This window comes from Cyprinus carpio, chromosome A12, assembly GCF_018340385.1.
Source record: "Cyprinus carpio isolate SPL01 chromosome A12, ASM1834038v1, whole genome shotgun sequence".
In the NCBI taxonomy this organism is placed as follows: domain Eukaryota; kingdom Metazoa; phylum Chordata; class Actinopteri; order Cypriniformes; family Cyprinidae; genus Cyprinus; species Cyprinus carpio.
The window spans coordinates 1,095,745-1,119,539 of NC_056583.1; the positions used below are offsets into that span (position 1 = coordinate 1,095,745).

Here is a 23,795-nt window from a genome sequence, read left to right on the forward strand (position 1 = left end):
TGTAATATAAAATATAATAGTTTATGTATGTATTTATAATTTATTATAACTATTATAATTGTTAACTTATTTAGTTATATAATCTATTATTTTTTTGATAGTCAATTAACATATTAAATCTTGCAGAGCACTGAAAGTCAGATATTTTTTTTTTTTTTACTTCAAATCCTCAAGTCGACACATGGTGCTTCCTCATATTCATCATATGATCGTGTATTGACAGAGATGGATGCTCTCTCAGTGTTTGATATACTGTACTGTACTCGTGAATCATGAAGATCTTTCTCTCTCTCTCTCTCTCTCTCTCTCTCTCTCTCTCGTTCTCGAGTCAGTCTCCAGCTGAGAGCATCAGTGCTTGTGTGGTTTTCTAGCTGTACATGTACGTGACGTGCTTGTAATGTCAGAATATGAATGATTGGATCTTGGACTCGCAGACAAAAGCTCAGCAAGCTCATAACTGGTGTAAAATATTCAGAGGGGCAAATGTTGTGTTGCAGTCAGTGCCTGTGGAGTACACACACACTTAAATTTCTATAAATCTCCTGCATATGATGAAGGAGTTGAGGGAAAATATAAGAAAGGACTGTAGGTGTGTGTTTATGTAAAAGTGCGTGTGATTAGATTGGCATTACAGTGAGCCTAAACTGGGTTAAAATGCCCCAGCGGGTCACAGCCGGCCAGTAGAGGGTGCTGATGTCTCCTGCTTTGTTTTGGGTAAAATCATTGCAGTGAATCAAGCTGTAGTGTGTTTGACAGGATCAGTGTGTTATATCTGTAAATGCATGTCAATCAGACTCATGGGACTTTATTTATTCAGTCGAACACAAAAGATGTTGGGATGAATGAGTGCAAAGGAAGCAGACAGTGGCTGTCATGCTCCAGAAAGGGCATAAAAGACCATATACCGCAAGTATAGAAATAAATGTAATATTTCATGTGTTTTAAAGCCCTATACGCTACCATACACCAAGTTTGGGGTATTATCATTATTATTATTTTTAAAGAAATGCTTACACAAAAGTGACAGGAAAGACATTTATAATGTTACAAAAAAATTATAATTAAAATAAATGTTGTTCTTTTATACGTTCTATAAATGTATATATATATAAAATATTTTCCACAAAAATATATTTCGGCACAACTGTTTTCAACTGGAGTAATGATGCTGAAAATTCAGCTTTGATCACAGGAATAAATTACAGTTTAACAATATATTCACATATAAAGAGCTGTTTTAAATTGTAATAATATTTCACAATTTTTACTGTATTTCTGATCAAATAAATATGAAAAATGGTCTTAGTATAAGAGACATCTTTTCAATCTTGCCAACCTTTAAGTTAGGGTTTTTGACATGCTATCTTCACAACTTTTCAAGGCCAACAAGTTATTAAACTCTCACATACTTGTCTTTGTCTTTACGGCACATATTGTGCAAGTATAATTTGATTTGAAAAGGTCTTATGACTGATTGCTGAAGACAGATTAGAACCTCCTGGTGCCAAACCAAGCATATGCAAATCAGTCCATGATATGGGACGTAGATGCAGAACAAACATTAGCATATTGTCAAGAAAACCAGCAACCGAGCAGTAATCAACAGAAAAACCAGACGCCTGTGGAGAGAGTTTGATGGACACAAATAGCAGTCTGGTCTTCTCTGGCACGCTGTTCTGACCTTTAAATAAAAATATGTTTGAGGTGAAGATATGTTTGTTTGTGTTTTGGTTTATGGCACACTGTTACATGATGTTAAAGTGATGTGGACAGTATTTGCATGGATTCTCTGGATGCTTATTAAGTTGTGCTGTTATGACTCAGTATCCTCAGAAATTCAGTGTGTGTGCATGCGTGCATTTGCGTGTGTGTGTTGGGTTTGCTGTATTTTACAGACAGCGATAGCAAAGTGGTTTCATTTTCCTTAGAGCAATTCTGCTTGGTACAATCCATGAAACAACTAATTATTGCTAAGGCAAGCTGTGAATATGAATGATATCTCAATTTGCATGGCTTGTGAAGGGTGTGCTATTACTTTTCTGAACTATTTTCACCTGACAGACGATTAAATGAGTGCAGAAAATGACATATACTTACATCAAGAGAACAACTGAGTCATATCTAGGCACCAGAGTATCATAGAGATTTGGGTGGGAACTTGTTTGACTGAACAAGAAATCACAAAAACAACCTGACCTCATTACAATGATGCTTGCATGGGCAAACATCTTAAAATCACAGTCTAGTATTTCACTGCAACATCAAAGCAGCAGCATCCCTCATCATGTGATTCCACAAGCAGATCTAAGCTAAATTCATTTGCATTTTGGATTTTACTGTAATAAAGTTTCTATAATGGACAAAGCAGCTTTTTGGACAGACTGTTTTGACCGGTTCAGATATATTATTTATTAATTTTAGAGATATTGTGGCTGCCAACCTGAACAATTTACAACAAATTATTGGCATTTGGAGTCTTTCATCTAAGGCTTTCATCTGAGAATCTGCAATTTATTCAGCTATCAGTGTGAATATCTTCTCTATCGCTCTTCTGTGGCATGATTTATGCTCCGGTTTTATATATATATATATATATATATATATATATATATATATATATATATATATATATATATATATATTATATATATATATATATATATTTTTTTTTTTTTTTTTTTTTTTTTTTAATTTGATTTGATTTGCTTCTGATTAATGATAATTACCCTGAATCTCATTAAATAAAAGAGGACTGGACAAATGGCATGTGTACTATTTTCTAAAATCATTATTTCTGTAATTTCTTAATGTATATTTATTGAAATGCACAATGCATATTGCATTTTATGGCTGTGCAGCATAGTTGCTCTGGTTATTATTCTTTATTTTATTTTATTTTATTTTATTTTAATCTTTTTTTAATTAATTTTATAACTTTTTTTATTAATTATTTATATAATTGCTCAATAAATATGCATGAAATGCACATTGCTTGTTACATTTGCATTATGAAATAAAATGCAAACAAAAGTGCCACATTATTATTTTTAATTTAATTTAATTCATTTTATTTCTTAATGAATATTTATAAATAATAACAAATAAAAGTGCCACGTTATTTTATTTTATTTTATTTTATTTAATTTTTTCTCAATGAATATTCATTAAATGCACATTGCTTGTTACATTTTATGGCTGTGCAACATACAGTATTTGCTCCAGTTGAATTATTAAATAAAATGCAACCTAATGTACAACATTTCTATTTATATATTGATGTATTTTATTTTATTAATTATCTTTTTTAATTTTATTTATTTATTTATTTATTATTTTTTTTTTTTTTATTAATATGATCATTTCTCAGTGAATATTCATGAAATGCACATTGCTTTCATTGTATGGCTATGCAACATATTTTGAAACAAACTTTCGCTGCAGAGGAGCACATTACGATACTGGACTATTGTATCTGACCATGATGTAACAGCGTTACCATTCATGAAGCAGGTTTGGCCTTCACGTGTTGTCCGTCCCTCATAATTAATTCACATGCGATGATGTTTCGTATTCCACATGCGAACTCATCTGAAAATCCTCCAGTCTTTTACTGTGTGTGCTCCGGCAATCACACATGACGGATGTGCTCCTCATCACTTTTAAGCCCAAGTAATCTGCATTCATTATGTGATTGCGTGTGTGGTTGGGAGAGATGTGTTTCAGTGAGGACAATTTAGGGTCATCTGTGTCATTGTCTTCTATTTATTAATTCTCACCGTATGCATTCATAATTGGGCTCTGAAATGACAGGTAATTGGTGGTCTTTCAGATGCACTCCTGACATAATTTTTTCCTTCTTTTTATAGTGATTAAAGGAAATAAAAGATTTGACAATTGGCTTTTAAGTAGCGACAAAAGCTGTGATAAATACAGTGTGAGATTTGAGAGTTCCTTGAGGAGATAAAAGCTCAGGTCAGCTTTGAAAAGAGCCGTTCGTTCTTTTACATTCTGCTGATTATTAGCAGTCTCTTCATATTGATCGCGGGAAAACAAGTCGACTACAGTAATGAGACTACAGTAATGATTTATTGGCTGTATTGAACTCAGCAGGTTCAATCTTAGACTAGACAACTGATTAGTTAATAGTTTATGTTGCACTGTGTTTGTTTTGATCAATTCATTGGCACGTTTCATGAGCAAGGTACACATACAAGGCCTGAAACACACAAACAAAAGGTTGTTTTTTTCTCTTCACTTATAAAGGTCTTTTCAAGTATAACATAAACCAAATGATTGAAATAAATTCAATCAGCATTGAACTTAATTGAGATGAATCTTGACACTATTGTCTACTGTAGAAAAAAATCTGAAATTAAATGTGTTTTATAGTTGACCATTTTTTTTTTCAGTTATATAAATATAAACATAAATATAAAATATGTGTTTTTCATACAATATAGTATGTATAATATATAATTTTGTTAATATAATGACTATATAGCATTTAAAATTATTTCAGTTGTTAACATTGGCTATATAAAAATGAATGTTTTATAAATTGAATGGTCTATGGATAATATATGTTCCCTTCCGAGGGAACTTTGAACTGCATTCTCTAGGGTCGCTATGGGGAACGCCTTCAGCATGACCGTTGTCTGTCTGTGACAGCCTATAACGTCATTACCCCGCGCGATCACAGTATAAAAGGGTGCCGGGATAACATGTCATCCTCTTCTTCGTCTTCAATGACCGTTGGTTTATGTTAGTGTCAAGCTAAACACGTCTAGGAGTGCATGTTCTTGCCCGAGGCTTTGCTCTGATACCTGCAGTTTCACACAGCTCGCGTGCTCTGTGTGTGTGTGTGTGGTGAAGAGCAAGCGCGTTCAGCTCTCAAAGGGAGTTGGATGCACTCTGCATTCGTTGCTTATTTCTTGTAAGGGGTAAGCATGAATTGAAAACACTCATCTCACGAGGATATGGCTTATGCTCATCGTGATGCATTCGCGGGACTACTGAGGGGGAGGTGAGTACTTCACCATTTACCCGAGTTGGTAGATAGCATTTGCATGAGTGTGTTCGCCTGTCGTTGTAATAGCAACGCATTCGCGGCAGTGGTTTCTGTTCTCGCTTGATTTCTGAGGTAATCTAGCATTTGGGCAGGAGCTGAATGCATGCTGCTCGTTACAGTTGCGGTGAGAACATGGAAAGGACCTGACGGGAAATTCTCCCTATCAGTAATTTCCTTTTGTTTATAGGAAGTGTATAGTGTGGATCAGTCTGAAGTTGTTGGACAGATGATTTATTTCATTCCCTTCTCAGATAACCACATTATACTGCACTCCGGCTTGAGGTGGCTGAGTGCGTCTTACCATGGATCTTGCTCTCTGTGCCACTAAGCTGCCATTGGCAGATCCATGGTGACCATGGTGGTTACAGAGAGACATCTGTGGGTGAGTCGGGTCAAAAGAGAAGGCCTTTCTTCATGATGCACCGGTTTCCACTTCTGAGCTTTTCTGAGTTTAAGGAGGCCAAGACGCGAGCGGCTGCCTTTAAATCCTTCATTCCACAAAGGTCCAGGCTTCGGACTTCACCCCCTGCCTATATTCATGAGCTTGAGTCATGCGCGGGAGCTATGGTTGGTGAGTATGATCCATTTTCATCTACTCTACTGCTAGTTCTTGTGTATTCGATGCTAGCCTTTCTCTGCAACGCTACTCAGACCTGTTCTGTTTTCTGACTTTTAGGTTTGACCCACCTGCTAAGTCAGGATCTCCTGCTGTTGACCGATTACAGTGATGGTTTCACTCATCGGTTCTGGATCCAGGCTGGTGATAGCCCTCATTTTCGGCTTGGACACGCAAACTGGGCTTCTGAGGAAGCCTCCCAGCATCAGGTCCCTAGTATAACGCTGCAACCTCAGGACCTGCGGGTCCTTCCTGTGGGCTAGTACTCTTATGAGTTCATGCCTTGTGACATGCTCCCTATCCTCTGGCTAAGGTGCACTACTCATTTCTCACCCTGAGGGGCCTCCCGAGATTTGAGTCGTTCCTTAACCTTCATGCACATTCTCTGAGCTAGAACTCCTCTTGCTGAGGCATTGAGGAGCTCAACGCTCCATAGACGGTCAGTCCCATGGGTCCTCACTGTCACACTGCCCTTATGGTTGAACCAGCAATCACCCCTCTCCTGAGTGGGCTGGAGTACACTATGTTCCCTGATCTAAGAGGGATTTGTGTTTCTGTGGAAATCCCTCTTTTGTGCTTTGTGCTCTGAGGAGCAGTAAGCTCTATACGCATGAATGGTTATTGGGTCCCGCTGTTTCTTCAGATTCTATTGGGTCTGGTTATACGGGACCCACGCTCTCTATCGAGCATGAGACCGTGTCCAGCTGCTCCAGTGGACTGTCTCTTATTGGGCCCTGCTGGGTTACCCGTTCTAATCCAGCGCCCCCTTCTGGTAGAGCTGAGAAGTGCTCCCCTCTCTGTGAGGGTCAGCTATGAGTCGCTCCCAGTATGTGCTGTAAGGGCCCGCCTCAGCTTGAGAGCCGAGAGCGATGCTCCCGAAGAACACCCATTTGCAACAAACTAAGTGTTAGGCCCGTCTCTGTCGCCTCCTTGGTCAGTTGCCTTTATGTTGGGACCCTGTTATTCCCATAGAAATGTGTGATCCCCTTTTAACAAGATCCCATTCCTGATGTCCCATTTGCAGTCTATCTGCCCCCGGGCATAGCTGTGCTCCCCTCACTGCGGGAGGGTCTCTTTGAGCTTGCAGGTCCTAGGCAGACTGGGTGAGTCCTCCTCTCGACTCTTGAGTTAGGTTCTGTACCCTGGGCTTTTGGTCACTTTGGTTGAGGTTAGTTCCTCTTTCTCCTCGCTAGGTGTTGAACCCTTCTGCTCTTGAGCTCCATGGCTGTGACATCAGGTAGTTGGGCTGCTTGCTGCTTCCCTGATAAGCTGCCTCTATTCGGGTCAGGGTAGGGAGTGGTAGTGCTCCTCTCATTTTAGAGTGTTTTGTTTTTGTGTGTGGAACCCGATTGAGTGTCTGAGGACTTCTGGGCATCTGTGAGCAGATGCTTAGGAATCTTTCTAAATCCATTCTATGGTAAGAGAACAAGCTAAGCTTCTGTGCACTTTCTAAAAACCACATTACATAACCTTACCATACAAAATCCTGTATGGTAAGGGTTATGGGCTGCCAGCCTCGTTCCCTTTCTCTGAGTTGGCTTAGGCCCCGGTTCTCGCCTTGGGCACTACTCAACTAATGTATCTCTGCTGATACATTTCTAAGCAGGGTGTTGCTACCTAAGCTCCGTTGAGTCAGTTGAATCATTTGTCAGTTTTTTAGACACCTGGTCGTTTCCCCTTAAAGGAATCTCTTTCTTCTGATTCCAAGCCTTGAGCTGTGCCCTAGGCTTGGGCTTCCTAGCCCAGCCCTTAATAGGTAAGTTATTTTAGGGTATGTAGCTCAGGCCCTTAGCCGAAGGGGGTAATGTCACTGACAGCCATCAAGACGTTCTTTGGGGCAGCTCCCACTGCTATGGTAGAGTTGCTACTTAGTGCTCTCCGTGGTTTTCTGGCATGCACTCCCCTCAGCATGGTGGCGTGGGTATACCGTTCCCCATTGCGACCCTAGAGGATGCAGTTCGAAGTTCCCTCGGAAGGGAACGACTCGGGTTATGTATGTAACCGTGGTTCCCTGAGAAGGGAACAAGACACTGCATCCTCTAGTTTTCTTGCCATGCTTCGGACACAAGCTTCAGACGAAGAAGCGGATGACGTGTTATCATGGTGCCCTTTTATACTGTGATCGCGCGGGGTAATGACGTCATAGGCTGTCGCCAGCCAATGTTGTTGTAATTTTTAGATATATGCTTCATACTCTGGTCACGCTGAAGGCGTTCCCCATAGCGACCCTAGAGGATGCAGTATCTCGTTCACATCTCAGGGAAGCATGGTTACATACATAATGTGAGACATTATATTTATAAAAAATACAGATCTATCTATCTATCTATCTATCTATCTATCTATCTATCTATCTATCTATCTATCTATCTATCTATCTATCTATCTATCTATCTATCTATCTGTCTATCTATCTGTCTATCTAACTATCTATCTATCTATCTATCTATCTATCTATCTATCTATCTATCTATCTATCTATCTATCTATCTATCTATCTATCTTGACTTCAACAAACGGTCAGTGAAAGAAATTGCGTTATAAAATGTTGCTGGTCAGCCTCGGGAGGTCCCATTTTATCAGCCGTTTTAATGTCTTTTTATAATCTCTCAGGTTTACAGCCCTGTTCAGATTGTGTGATTTATATACTATTATATACATTATAAACTGATGAATTGTTTTATTGATCCTTTCAGGGGGTTTTTGTATTTTTGCATATTGTGTTGTTTTGATTTTCGAAATGTTGACGTTGGAGAAGATGTTTGACATGCAGTTTTTGTTGCTCTTAGATAAAATCGAGAATGGAGAGGTGTATCAGAGACGCAGGGGTCCCAACACCGGCCACACAGAGGAGCATGACGTGAGTCATAAAGCACAGGAAGTGAGCGGTCAAACAGGAAGCAGCTGGAGGCGAATCGTTCTGCTGATCCTGGCCATCACCATACACAACATTCCAGGTGAGTCTCTCCTTGTCTCACCTTATATTCCTCCATTATTCAGGTCCACATGTACCTTTCTATAGCATGCCTGTCGATGTGTCTCAACTTCCCAGTAGTGCACAGAGTTAAATTTAGTTTTTTTTGTGGAGTGATTTTCCTCCGGGTTTGAAGTCAGCAGTGACTCAACATCATCCATCTCACTGTTATTCATGAGCCTGTGTGACTTAATCCTATGACAAAGCATTGTCACATAATTATTCATATCTGCATGTGACCTTTTCCAATGCCAGGCGCTTCAAACGGTGATTTGATCCCACACTGAAACATGAGTTGTATATGTTTATTTTCATGCTGACAAAGCGATAGGCTTTCGATCAGGACACCTGTGTTCAACGCATTTTTTATAAAAGAGTTTATACATTTATGGACAGGTGAACTGAGGCTCATGCAGTCTGAAACCGGTCTATTCGGGATCACAAACTCTTAGTGTGATTGTATATATAAACATACATTGAATATGATTGTATATCTAAAAATGTTTTAAATTTTTATATATAGGAAAAATGTATATACATAAATGTAGTGCACATAAAATGTATACCATATATATTATAATACATATTACATACATATGACAATGTATATAATATGCATTGTCTTTGTATTTTATATATATACTGTATCATAATTATAATATGTATTGTAATATAAATTTGCTATATGAAATATATGATTTGCTATACCCAAACATTTGTAAAAAAATAAAGATATATATATATATATATATATTAATATATATATATATACACACACCACACAATATTATATATATATATATATATAGATATATATATTATATATATTATATATATATATTACACACATATGTATATATATATGTGTAATATGTAAATAATATGCATGATATGAAATAATGTATATTTATTATGAATGTGAATAACTGAATAATGTCATATATAAACATTTTAAAATGAAAAAATATGTATAATGTATATAGCTAGGATATATATATATATAATATATATATATATATATATATATATATATATATATTATCCTATAGATATATACTTCTAACATTATATTCATTAATATATATTTATAATATATTTTAGTATTATGTACATGTATTACGTATGTTTAATATAATATATTGTATATATAACTACATCTTTTCTGTGTTCTATATAATTTGGCTATATATTTGCTATATAAAACATTTAAAAAAAAGAATTTATATATATATATATATATATATATATATATATATATATATATATTAAATCATAGTGTTTTAGGATTTCTGAGCAAATAAATTTATAAATTACTGCCATTTTCAATTTTTGTTCTATCAAAATTAAATTTGCAGTCAGAAATGAAATGGTCTAAAATAAAAACAGAGTATGACTGAAAATGAACAACCAAGTCTGTGAGTGACGGATAGTCAATATTTGTAGTTAAATGACATGTGGCTCCCGTCTGCTGAAGCTCTGCTGCTTTTATGACATTTTAAAAGTCTCTTTCCCTCAGCTCCAGTGCTTTTCATCTCCTCCTTCTCCTTTGCATTTGCACCATGCTGCCTTTATTTTCCTCTTTATCAGCAGCGCTTTCGGCAGCACTTGATCACATCACTGAGAGGCCGCTTCTCCCTGATGTGTTTGTTAATCGTTCTGCGTTCTATTTGTTTTGTTTGTTTGAGTGAGTTGGGTGTATGTGGCATGTAGTATGTATTCTGTATGTGGTTTGTGTTTGCTTATTTGTTGAGAGTGACCCATATATCCTCAATGCATCTCACAGCCCTTGAAATCAGGCACACTTCTCCCAGACGTCTTGACTTCTGCTGGACGACCTACAAACCCACCACCAGCTGTGCTTTCAAGAGTGAAAGTATGTAAGGCACAAGATGTTTTCCACACTTAATTACACAGCGACTCTCAGTTTGTTCTTTTCAGCCTGAATGTGTTTTTTGAGCCAGCAGACTCTCATAAATGGACATATTGTGAAGCATTTTTCATAATGAATCATCAGAACGAGGCGAGAGTGCACAAGTTTGCAGTCTTTTATTTTGGAAGAAATGAATGCTTAAATTAATCAAAAGTGCCAGTACAGACATTTATAATGTTACAAAAGATTTCTATTTGAAATAAATGCTGTTCTTTTGAACTTTCTATTCAGCTGTGAATCCTGAAAAATAAAATGCATCACAGTTTCCACAAAATAATAATCAGAAATGTTTCTTGAGCAGCAAATCATCATATTAGAATGATTTCTGAAGATCATGTGACACTAAAGACTGGAGGAATGATACTGAAAATACAGCAGCACATCACAGAAATAAATTACAGTTTAACAGAGATTCACATAGAAAACAGCTGTTTTAAATGTGAGCTGTTTTAAATAATATTTAACATTTTTTACAGTATTTTCATCAAATAAATCCTATAACACTATAAAATAAAAAAAATAAAAAAAAAACGTTTAAATGGATTATTTTATTTTGTTTTGTTTTGTTTTGTTTTGTTTTGTATTTTATTTTATTTTTTATTTTATTTTATTTTATTTTATTTTATTTTATTTTATTTTATTTTTTTTTTTTATTTTTATTTTTTTTTTTATTTATTTATTTTTTTTTATTTTTTATTTATTTTTTTTTTTTATATTTATTTTATTATATTTTATTATTTTATTTTATTTTATTTATTATTTATTTTATTTTATTTTATTTTATTTTATTTTATTTATTTTATTTATTTTATTTTATTTTATTTTATTTTATTTATTTTATTTCTTTTATTTTATTTTATTTTATTTTATTTTAGAATTAATTATTCATAATTAAAATTCACAGCAGGTTTGAATTATTAGCTTCAAGTAATTAATTATTCATAATTAAAATTCTTTATTTTATTTTATTTTATTTTATATAGTTTATTTTATTTTAATTTATTTTATTTTATTTTACAGTCCAGTCCAGTCCAGTCCAGTCCAGAGGAATTTGCTGGAATTCAACCTTTTTTTTTCCTTTTTACTGTTACAGCCTTGCCACTTTGAACCTTAATTAGTTCAACTCTCCATCCATTGAGGGCAAACGGTCTTGGTTTTCTGCACAGATCAGCTCAGTCTCTGTGTGGTGGAGAATGCACAGTCGTGTGTAGTTGTATTCAGCTCATCCCGTGACATTATGATGAGCTGACCTTTCCCTCAGGTCTCTGATGTGTGATCTAAAGTGCTGTTTGCCGATTTGATCTTGAAAAGGTCAGTGTGAGAGAAGCACAAAGCCGTTGTCCAGAATGCACCTGTAGCTGTTGTAGCTTCAAAAAGTCCTCTCTGAAGATGTCAAAAGCACTGTTAGTTCTCTTTAGTGATGTGACCATTACATTAGCACTTTAAAAGGTGATGACCTGCACTTTTAAATGCTTTTTATTTTCCAGATTTACATTAGTAGTTTGGCATCTTTTCAGCTCCTTATTTTTATTGGATGCAAAATTGCATGCAATATGGAATATTTTAGCATTTTTTTTAAAGCTGAGAACAAGCTACACTGCATCATATTTACTGAATTCAATACTTATTTCTTACTAATTCTGGATTGCTGATTCCAAAAAAAGTGTCTGTTTTGCTTGAGCATGTAACCATCTTCTTACATAATATGACTCATTTCGTAGCATTTGTGCTTTCGACAGCCATCTGTAAGGTGAAAAGGTCTTGTATTATCGTTAATCAGCAGAAAAGCTGTCACAAAGACATGATTCCCGTCTGATTTTGAGCCAGACTACAACTATTTGTTAAATTCTCAGCCTGTTTTCACATCTGAAGACATTATTGATGCCTAATCCTGATTTCAAGGTTAAAATTATGGCCAGTGACAGAAAAAAATAAAAATACATGCAAACGTGTTCCAAACAGGAATTTCTGCTACATATGTGGGTGTTTAATTACATGCACACAGTGACAGAAAATCACAGATTTTGAAAAAAAAAAAAAAAAATTCAAACTTTTTTTTTAACCTTCAAGTTATTTGACATTAATTATTTGACCATATTTTCACACTCCTCTGTATATTATAAATTATATGATACATTTTGAATGCTTTTTTTCATTAAAACTTGAGACTTGTGACTGCATCTGTTATTTTGATAAGTGCATAAGCAGTATGCCATTTACATTTTTAAGTATTTTCTGAAAAAAAGAAAAAAAAAATTATAACCGATCAAAAGTTTTTATTGATATGTTTAAATCTAACATCACCAAATTTGGTAATATTAGACCTTTTTGCAAATCAGAATATTTTTTTAAAGATGCTTTTCAAAATTAGCCAACAAAATGATCAGTTGATCAATGCTTCATCCAAGACCTCTGTTTATCTTCATCCGAGACTTTGCAAAAGCCAAAAACAGCCCTAGTGTAATGGATATCCATGCTGGTGCTCACGCAGCATCGTTAGGACTTCATGCCTCCGTTTCTTTAAAGGCACTTTGACAGTGATCTCTGTAGATTACCTTCACAGTGTGCCTCCTCAAAATTGCAGGAAGTATTATTTAGCAAAGCCAGTAAATGAACCCATCACACTTACGAGAGTTCAAATGCGGTCTCTCATCGGTCGAGATGGTGGTCTTGCAGTTGTGCTGGTCCTGTTACCTTAAATGTCCCTCACAGCACGAGTGAAATTAAGTCAGCAGGTAATCAGAGTCATTTCCTGTCAGTTTGAGTTGTGTGTTGCCTGTTCAAAGATGTAGTTATCTGTTGGCAGTACAATTTCACATTGTAGTCCACCGTTTTAAAGTGGTTTCATGCACTTTATCACAGTTTTCTTCTTTGAAAGAGGAATGTGAATGGAATTGCATGAGCATTTCTATTCAGCATCCAGGACAGGTGCACAAGAGGGTCTGAAGAAGTGCACCTTAGCAGACCCTTGTCCTCTACTAAAAAGAGACAAAAGCATAAATTTTTCCATTTTATTAAAGATATGGCTGTCGTTCATTATTCCTCTGGCATTAAAAGTCTCATCACAATGAATTGTCTGGATCTACAGCATTGGGCTTAATGTTAATTAACACACAAAAAAATTAAACTCATCAAAATCGAGTTAGTGGCGAGTCATTACAGTCGAGTTAATAACGAGGCACTTTCAATGGAAATAAATGTGGCCAGTATTTAGAAGCATAAATGTGAGCTTATAATTTAATTAAAGCACTAATTCTTCTGTTTTAGGGTTTTAGGCGTGCTGTTATTGTGGTAGCAAAGTAAAAGGTTATAATAGCCTGAAAAAACAACAACTATTATTTAACTATTAAATAACTATTATTTTACCTGTCAGGCTTTATAGGGTTAAGAATCATGTCTGATTTGTGGATAACTTTAGCTTATACAACATTCTTACTAGACAACTTTATAGAAAAACAATTCAGAAATTAGCTCAGACAATATTTATAATATAATATGGCGGTTGTGGTAAATAAAAGTAATGTCAATAGTTATTATTTTTTAGCATTATTATGTGAAATTATTTTATTTTTTTAATTGCATATAAATAAGTTCAAGTTAGGATTTTACTTTACTTTCAGCTGAGTGCCTCTTTTATTCAGTGCTTCCTTAGACATTAAATATGTTGAATTTTTAAAATCATAATTACCAACATGGACCAGAGCCCATGATATCAAGACCTCCCGTTACTTTCTTCAGTGTTCAGTGCACAACCATGTCTTCTCGTTTCTGAGCATGTGAGAGAACGGGACATGAGCTGCTCGCTTCTTCCGTATTAGCACCAACTTTCATCTTCTTCTTTGTCACATCAAAGATAGGAAGCACTCCGAAGAGAATCAAAAAGAGCAACCTGGAATGTGATCAGAAAGAGGCATTTGGAGCTCTACCTCAGCTCTTTGTGGCTCTTTCTAACTTCAGATCTTGATTGCAAAGCCACGAGGCTCTACTGACATGTTAATGAAGCTCTGGTGCACTTTGGTGAAGATAACACATGTGGATTTGCTTTCTGCTGCAGTCTGGATGTTTGATAAGGTTGAGTTGAGTGCTTCTCCTCCTGATGGCACGGTGCAGGGGTTTGCTCGTCTGATTCCTCCGGTGGATTCATTAGGTTCCTTTGCTGATTCTTAAGCAGCAGAGAAACCCCAGCGGGCTTTGTAGAGTCTGTATCTTGCTTTTCATTGCTCCTTCTGTTGCTTTCTGCTTATTTTTCTTTCCCAGAAGTCTGTTTTTCTACTAGAAACAAAGCGAAATGTACCGCTTTAAACAGCGTGTCTGCATTCCTGCTGCACATCAGACCTGCTGTGCTTCAAACTCCAAGACAGCCAAGTTAAAGTTAAAGCATCTAGGCCTACATTTAAGATTTGCATATTTAAATTGCATTTAAAATCTCCATGCATTTGGATTTCAACATAAATAAACTTAAGGCCATGCATATTTGTCAGTTGTGCATAAACCAGATCTCTGCACTCAAATCGATTATGTCATTGTTTATTAACAAATATTTGCGCCTATCATATTTTCAAAATGCATTTATTTCCACATTGCTTAGAATCAGCATAAATCTGTTAAATGTAAAAACAAGGAAATATATTAAGTTATAAGTATGAAAATGGTTCAAATGTGGAACAAGCAATATTCAGTTAGTTAAAATATATGAGATTGGATCTAATTGATTATAAATATATAAACCACAATATTAAATATTGTGTTTTTAAAACGCATGCATTTTATTAGTACTATTACAGAAATCTGATCTGTATGTATGACTGACAAATATGCTTCACATTAATTCTGTAAGTTTATGTTGAAACTGTTTAATCCAAATGGATGGGAATTTTATATGCAATGCAAACACGCATATTTTAAATTTAAGCCTTGTGAATTTATTATATATATATTTTTAGATTATTATTTTTTATTATTATTTTTTGTATTTTGATTCCCTCGTTATATGGTATGAAGGCTTGAGCTTTTATTCACAGTGTGGAGGTCTAATGTCTGCAGATCAAAATTGCCTTCATGTTAAATGTCACTGAAGTGAAGAAGACATCTAAGGAGTGTGCTTTTGTCTGCTCTGGAGCCCTGCTGTAACCTCTGTCAGCTGTTGATGCCGAGGTTCAGCTACTTTTGTCAGGACGTAATTACAGTGTTTGCAGTGCAGCGCTCTATTGATATTCCTCATACAATACATTCTGTAAAAATGTGTTCAACATGCAATTAAATAAGTCTGAACCGGTAAAAGGAATAGTTCTTCATAAAATTTTTTTTTTTTGATGAAATAACATCCTCACCCTCAGGTTCATTAAGGATGAGTTTGTTTCTTCATCAGGGTTTGGAGAAATGTAGCATTGCATCATTGTGTCTCAGCAATGGATTATCCAGCATTAAGATGTTTTTTTAACCTCAAATACATAGAGTCTATAATCCATAATAACACTTCCTCCAGTGAAAAAGTGTTCTGGGTGTGAATCAGGAGAGAAATCTGCACAGATCAAGCAAAGCGTTTAAACAGCTCTAAACAAATATGTGTCTGGATTTTGATGTGAGAGACAACAGCAGATGCACTTTTTCACTGGAGGAAGTGTTATTATGGATTATAGATTCATATTTTAGTTAAAAACGTCTGAATGATGGCTTTGTTTCAGCTTTTGTCTTCTCCAGATGTTAACTAATGGACTGGAGTGCTGTGGATTACTTGTGGATTATTGTGATGTTTTTATCAGCTGTTTGGACTCGACTCTCATTCTGACGGCACCCATTCACTGCAGAGCATCCATTGCTGAGACACTGCTGATGTTATATTTTTTATGAATATCTCTTTTTTTATTTTTTTTTAGCAGGTGCTTTAAGAAGGTTTTTATACTTTTCAAAGGCGGGCCGCTTATCCTGATTAATGCTACATTCACAGATAGTAACAGACAGATAGCAGCTGAAGTGAGGGGCAGTGGAGTAAAGCACATGGAGAGTTCTTTGTTTTTGGGTTGGTTTTGGGTGAGTGGAACGGAGAGCGGATGGAGCATATTGTGTAATGTGAATGTGTAGAGTATATAGGTTTGAGGGTTTTAGTGGTTTATTGGTTATAAGGATCTGCCACTGCTTAAAGCAAATATTTATCTGTTAATTTATGGTTACAGTATATTGGCTGTTATATATATATATATATGTATGTGTGGACGTAAATCTTCTACACCTTTCTGTGTTTCTGTGGGGTGCTGTTTTGTTTCTATATCTGTGGTCGTGCTGCTTAACATCCACTTATGTAAAATCCTCTTCATCCATTATTTATTATTTCAAGTCTGATGTTTGGTTTTATGGATGAATGCATGCATTAATGAGTTTTAAGGCTTTGAGGGCTTTTTGCAGTTTATAAATGATGTTTGATGTTCATCCATTCTTTACATCTCAAGTCTGATCTTAGGGTGACCTATTTTTAAATATGCATGTAAATGATATGCATTAATACAGATCTTTTTTTTTTTTTTTTTACATGCCAAGTCCAAAAAATAACACACACGTGTGATTCATATGAATGAATCATTAACATAAGCCTTGCGTTTGTCATGCACACAGACACACAGGCATTGTGAGAGGATCAAATGGGAATGATGTAGTGTAATAACAATCTAATGGAATTCATTGCTACATGGAGACATTATTAGGTTAACCATGAAGATCAATGGTCTTGTGTGTGTGTGTGTGTGTGTGTGTGTGTGTGGTTTCCGTTTCCTTTGGGAAACACTGGGCTGATCTTTCACCTATGCGCGCTCTTCAGTTCATTTTAAGTTTAAGTGCAACATTAAATGCATTTTGAATAACCTTGTGTGAATAAATAAACTAAATTTGTTGAATAAGCTTGTGAAATACGGTCAGCATCACGATCTGGCTACTTCTTACAAAATCGCATTTTAATGAACCAAAAGCATAAAAAAGCCCTTCTGCAAAAGACTATATCATCCAACTCTCCTACAAGTTCTGAAAGCAAAACAGATCGTATCACAACTAATCTGAAAGCAAACAGATGGTCCTTTTAGATTGAACTAAGGATGATTAAATTTATATTTTTTCATTTTGTATGACGTCTATTGCGAAATTGGTCGTATGGTCCTTTTTGTGTTTTAGACATTTGTTTTTTTTCAGATTTGTTTGCTGTTGGGGTTGTGATAAGGTGTTATGTTCATAAAGTGTTCAGTTATTTGGTGTGGTGTATCATGTGTGTATTATATCTAGCATGCATGCATGAAGCCGCTAGTGCATCCCAGTGCTCAAATAAACACACACACGCACACTGTATTTGACTACCAGACACTTTATTACACTGATGTGTGAGAGAGACTTTGCAACTCATCATATATTGATCTTGTGCATCGACTACATCTTTTGTGTGTGTGTGTGTGTGTGCACTGGAAGCTAGACATTAATGTTTCATATATGCAGACACATGGCAGGGGCTCAAACGACAACATTGTGACAGATTATTAATGTGCATTTGAAGCAGTATTTTATTGAGCAGAGTTTAATCACTCTGAGTGTTCTCCTGCTGTCATGGCTTTCAGATTCATTTCAGGGCACTGCAGGGAATGTCTGATGGGCGACTTTTGGGCCATTTAACACTGCTGTGTTGTCATGCATCTTCTGTTTGTTGATCATGTGTCTTTGTGCTTTGGAAGCTTACACACTTGGTTTTCTTGTGGCATTGTATTTCACCATTTCCCACCACGTTTTATGTATATTATATTTAGATGTATTATAGTTGAATATCTAATTTCCAGCAATGATTGTAATTTTCAAATTTGTAAACGTGCTATTTCAATGCAATTACATCTCATATATTCTAATTTATACATTTAATATATATATATAATATATATATATATATATATATATATATATCTTATATATATATATATATTATATATATATATATATATTCTGTTATAATAAAAGGAAAACTAACATGCTTATATTCAATCTAATTTATTTAAATGGGAGATTTAGTTGTTTTTCAGTAAGATTTAAATTTATATTCTTATATTTCATCAAATGTATACAATTTAAATGCAATATTCTTATTTAGATCAAATATAAAAACAGAGGGTTTGATAGAATGTATAGAGTTTAAATGGTTTATTTTTATTTAGATCAAATATAAAAACAGAGGGAGAGTGTGATTTTTTTGAGGAAAATGGTTTTATTTTGATATATTGTTGTTTTTTTTAGTTGTTGTTTTTCCCCCCAAATAAATCTAATATTGTTATATTAGATGACATTTCTATCTTTCACCCGCTGACCCCCTGAGGCTCACATCTCCGAAAATATCGAAGCAAATTTTCAAAAAGATCTGCATAAACAAACTGCATATTTGAAGTGTAAACAAGTACATTCTCACATATAAAAAACCTCTGTAAACTACATTCTGTGACACAAAAACAGCATTTATTTATAAAATTATAGTGGATTTGAGAACCATAAAGAACTGTTGTATAAAACAGGAATGTAAAAAGGTGTGTAATATTGAGTATTTTGAGTTGCGTACTGTTAAATCCAATAAAAGATCATGTACAATATTCCAGAGGCACTTGGTGCATCACCAGTTTTGTTAATGTTCATTTGTACTGTCATAAACAACAATAATAATAACAATAAACATATAGTGAGGGCAGTGATACAGAATTATGGGTAAAGGTCAAAGGTTGTCATGATGTAAAATCACCATAAAAATAAAATAAATGGCTTTTTATCAAATCTGTGCCTCGCAGATGAAGAAATAAGTGACTGAGTTTTTTTTTTTTTGTGAAAAAGAAGATTTGTTTTGGTTCATTGATTGTGATGGGAGTCCCGAGGCAAAGAAATGAGGCACAGTTTGTCCATTAGTGACGTGCATGACTCACTTATTAAAATAAATGACACATCAAAACTCTGTTACATCACAAACCAGCCGTCATATTTTATTAAGCACAAATATTGCACACATGCAACCCAGCCTCTGCTTTTACTTTCAGACATTTGAAGTCATTCATCTCGTCTTTTAATGAATGATTTTAAGTCGAGCATTTCTCCGGTCTTGTTTTGTGATAGAGATTTGTCCCTCGGGGTGTTATTTGGATGGAGAGATACGATGTCTTGAGTGATGATGAGGAGGCTGAGAGAGGGAAGGTGTGTTTTATGGATGGAGGTGGAATATAGATCAGCTAGAGGAGACGTTTGTAATGAATCTCTGGATGTGATTACAAGCGTGCCGCGCCACGATACGTCTGACAGCGTACAGCTTGAGAGCGTTTAGTATTGCATTGCACATCTCAGAGCGGCGGAGTTGCTGTGGTTAACATGCAGACATGTGTAAATGTGGGTTCACCTGCAGGTTTAGCCTGAAGCGTATTTCAAACAAGAACAATGTGATTTCTCGGGAATCTTATTGTGCTGTTCGTAAGCACTGCAGTGGGTCCTAATGACAGGTGTCATTAAAACTGGTTATAAAGCAGAGTGCATTTAGTTGAACTAACCCATATACATTTAAAAAAAAAAAAGAAGCTTGATGCCAGGGTTGTTATCAGTAACTGAAACCAAAACCATAAAAAAGTTGATTATTAAAAAAAAAACTGAAATAAAGTAAAATACGAATTTCTGTTAGTTGCCAAGAAGTACTAAAATAACTAAAAGCAAGTAATAGAACTTATTTGCAGTGTGTTTGTGTTTAGAAGATAGCAGTATTGGGTTAATGTTTTATGTTTAAATGTGGTGTTGGATGTGGGAATAATCACTTTGGGTCTAAAGCAAACTGCTTTCAAAATATGTCTTTCCAAAAAAAGAAAAAGTCTTTAGAGTAGGTGTAGAGTATGAGTTGTGTTGAGTCTCATGTAGTTTGAGTGTGATGGTGTTTATCTTTGGGAGTGAATTGTACTTTTTAAAATCTTGATATATCAAAGGAAGAGAAATTCAATAAAAACGATTTCTTAAAATCTGTGTGTGAGCCTTGTGATGGACTGGCCGTTCATTCAGGGATTTTCCTCGCCTGTGGCTCAAGACGAATTAGAAAGAAAAAAGAGAAATCTGACTGCAGTTGACCTTACAGAACCGCTAATAGTACTCAACGTCCCACTTATAGATGTTGAGCGGAAATACAGTTTCATACAACTTCAACGGCCAATTTTCATAAACAGGTTTCAGGACAAAATCAAGTTCAAAACAGAGAACAGAATGTTTGGTCTAAAGTTGATGACATATCATGTAGAATTACAGTAAAATAATACTTTATAATCATAAGAAAGTTAGAGCCACTGGCTCAGATTAACCCACTCTTACCATTTTAACAAACTTGTATCATCCAGCAGTTTAGAGCTAACATTATGCTTCATAAAGCACAAACACTTGTGTGATATTTTTTCAGATTTGTTTGTAATTGCTCCGAAGCAGGAGTACTTGAACATAAAAAAAGATCATTTTAAACAGCAAAAAAACAATGTTTTTTGAACCTAAGTGTACTTACAAATTATCCCATGAGCCTCTGTCCATCACAGGGTGAGTAAAATGGTTAACTCTTCAAATATGTGTGATCATATCACCAGTTTTGTTTAAGGTTGCCTAGTAACAAGGGCAACCAGTAACGTCCCCATAGTAATAATGCATAAAATTAAAAAATCCTAACTAAGGCTGCATTTATTGGATCAAAGTACAGTAAAATGTGAAAAGTTCCATGTGAATATCTGTTAGGTTGTAATGTATTTCTGTGATATGCAGCTGTATTTTCAGCATCATTACTCCAGTCTTCAGTGTCACATGATCTTCAGAAATCATTCTAATATGATGATTTGCTGCTCAAGAAACATCTCTGATTATTATCAATGTTGAACACAGCTGTGCTGCACAATATTTTTGTGGAGACTGTGATACATTTTATTTTTCTAGATTTTTTTCTGAACAATAGAATGTTAAAAAAACAAGAACAACATTTATTTAAAACAGAAATCTTCTGTAACACTATAAATGTCTTTACTGTCACTTTTGATCAATTTAATGAGTCCTTGCTGAATAAAAGTATAAACTTCCTTATAAAAGTCTTTATGTTACTTGATTTATTATTTCTGAATGATCTTTCTTAAATCAACTGATCGCCGTTTCTTGTTTAAATAATGTAATAGCTGCAGGTTCACCAGATGCTTTGCTGATGTGCATTTTGATTCTGAAAGACAACCTGAACTGTCACTTTAACCGAAGCACAAGTGTTTACTTCAGAATTTTATCTGATTTAATGCCAGGTTGATTTGATATCATAAATGATAGTATACATATCCTCAATTTCCTCTGAGCCCAGAATGATTTTTTTCTGGCTAAAGATAAGATTGACCTGATTAATCTGAGTGATGGCTTGGAATTAACATATTTACATAAACACACACACACACACACACACACACACACACAGAGAGATCTATATATATATATAGTTTCGCTGCAGGAGCGCTGTAGTGGATGATGTGAATAGAATTGGACTGTGATTGGACGTCAGCGTATCAGATGGCTAAGGTGCTGCTCAATGCTGTGTATGATGTTTGAAATCTAAACTCAAATAGTGGTACAAACCACATGAGACCGAGACCAGTGCTCTGCTGGCTGCAGCCTCACACATGCATCAGTGCACCAGCGATAAAGAGAGCCTCAGAGGAAATTGAGAACTGAGAGCAAACAGGAAACAAGTTTGGAAAGTGATTTTGAACATGAACTCCATCCAACATTACACATTTAATATAAGGGTCACCAGAAGAACACGAGAAGCATTAAATATTAAATAACATATGACTGAAAAATGAAATCAAACTGAAAGTTAAAGCAATAATATATATATATATATATATAGTAGCAACATAGTTTTATTGATTATATTTACCAATAAATGTATTTTTCATAAATATAAATAATGTTAATATTACTAAAAATAGTTGTTGTTTTTTGACAACCTCCTTAAAAATGCAAATGGTAATGAGAAAGTCAGACACAGACACAAAATGCCATCATGATATACCACTGACTAAAATAATATGATGAATATTATTCTATATTATGAATATAATTTAACAACATAAAATCATATTGTACATTTGGGGGGGGGGATTGGACTAAGATGAAACATTGAAAACCATGAAATGTGAAGTGTCAAATTCTGGGAATGTCAATTTTGATTTTATTTTATTTCACTGTAAATTGTAAGATAATTTTCTCTTTCAAAAACTGTAAATGTAACATTAGTTACTGTAAAAACAAAAACAAACAAAAAAAAAAACATAAAATGTCCTATTACATCTATTACTATTATTATTATTATTATTATTATTATTATTATTATTATTATTATTATTATCAATTTAGTGTTTTTCACCGAATAGAGTATAAAAAGTAATTAACCAATTAACAGGTTTTCATCATTGCATATTTCACTGTTAAACTTATAATCCTCATAAGATTTCATAAAGTAAACATATGGCAAAAAAAATTATAATTTATTGATAACAAATAATCTTTCTTTCACACTGTCTATTTCTCTGTATATACTGTGTGTATATATATATATAATTTATACACACACACACACACACACACACACACATTTTACATTTAAGGCCACATCTATCTTTGAAGGAAACCTAAAAATAAAATCTCCGTCATCATTCCAAATCTTGATATTGGTCTAAACAACTTTGGACCCCAGTGACTTTATATGGAACATAAATGGTTGGAACATTCTTTAAAATATCCTCTAATGTTCCACACAGCACGAGGGAGAGTAAATGACCACAGAACTCTCCCTTTAATGGCTGTTGGCTCTTTAATAAGGAAAGGAGTATCTTCAGTACGGCCTGCAGATTGATTTCTAAGCCACAGTGACCCCAGAACTAGACAGTTACTAGACAGATGAGTGTCTGCGAAACTACCACACATCCTCTGATACTGATACTGGTGTTTGAAAGCCTGTGAAGTGTAAGCAGGTGTGTGTCTTCTGTGTTTCAGAGGGTTTGGCTGTTGGCGTGGGCTTCGGAGCGGTCGGAAAAACTCCCTCGGCTACGTTTGAAAGCGCCAGGTAAGACATGAACACGATTAATAGCATAGTTCATCCAAAATCACCTCACCTCCATATCATTCCAACATGTATGATTTTACTTTGTGAAACACAAACCGA

At 34.9% G+C, this 23,795-nt stretch overlaps 1 protein-coding gene across 1 annotated transcript in view; it reads left to right on the forward strand.

Moving 5' to 3' along the window:
• The window catches only part of LOC109049734 (solute carrier family 39, member 11), a 117,083-nt gene that overhangs the window by 68,991 nt on the left and 24,297 nt on the right, over positions 1-23,795 (forward strand). The window contains exons 6-8 of the mRNA XM_042767085.1: positions 7,431-7,440; positions 8,474-8,641; positions 23,627-23,696. Of these exons, the coding sequence (XP_042623019.1) occupies positions 7,431-7,440; positions 8,474-8,641; positions 23,627-23,696 (248 nt within the window). The remainder of the gene's footprint in view (positions 1-7,430; positions 7,441-8,473; positions 8,642-23,626; positions 23,697-23,795) is intronic.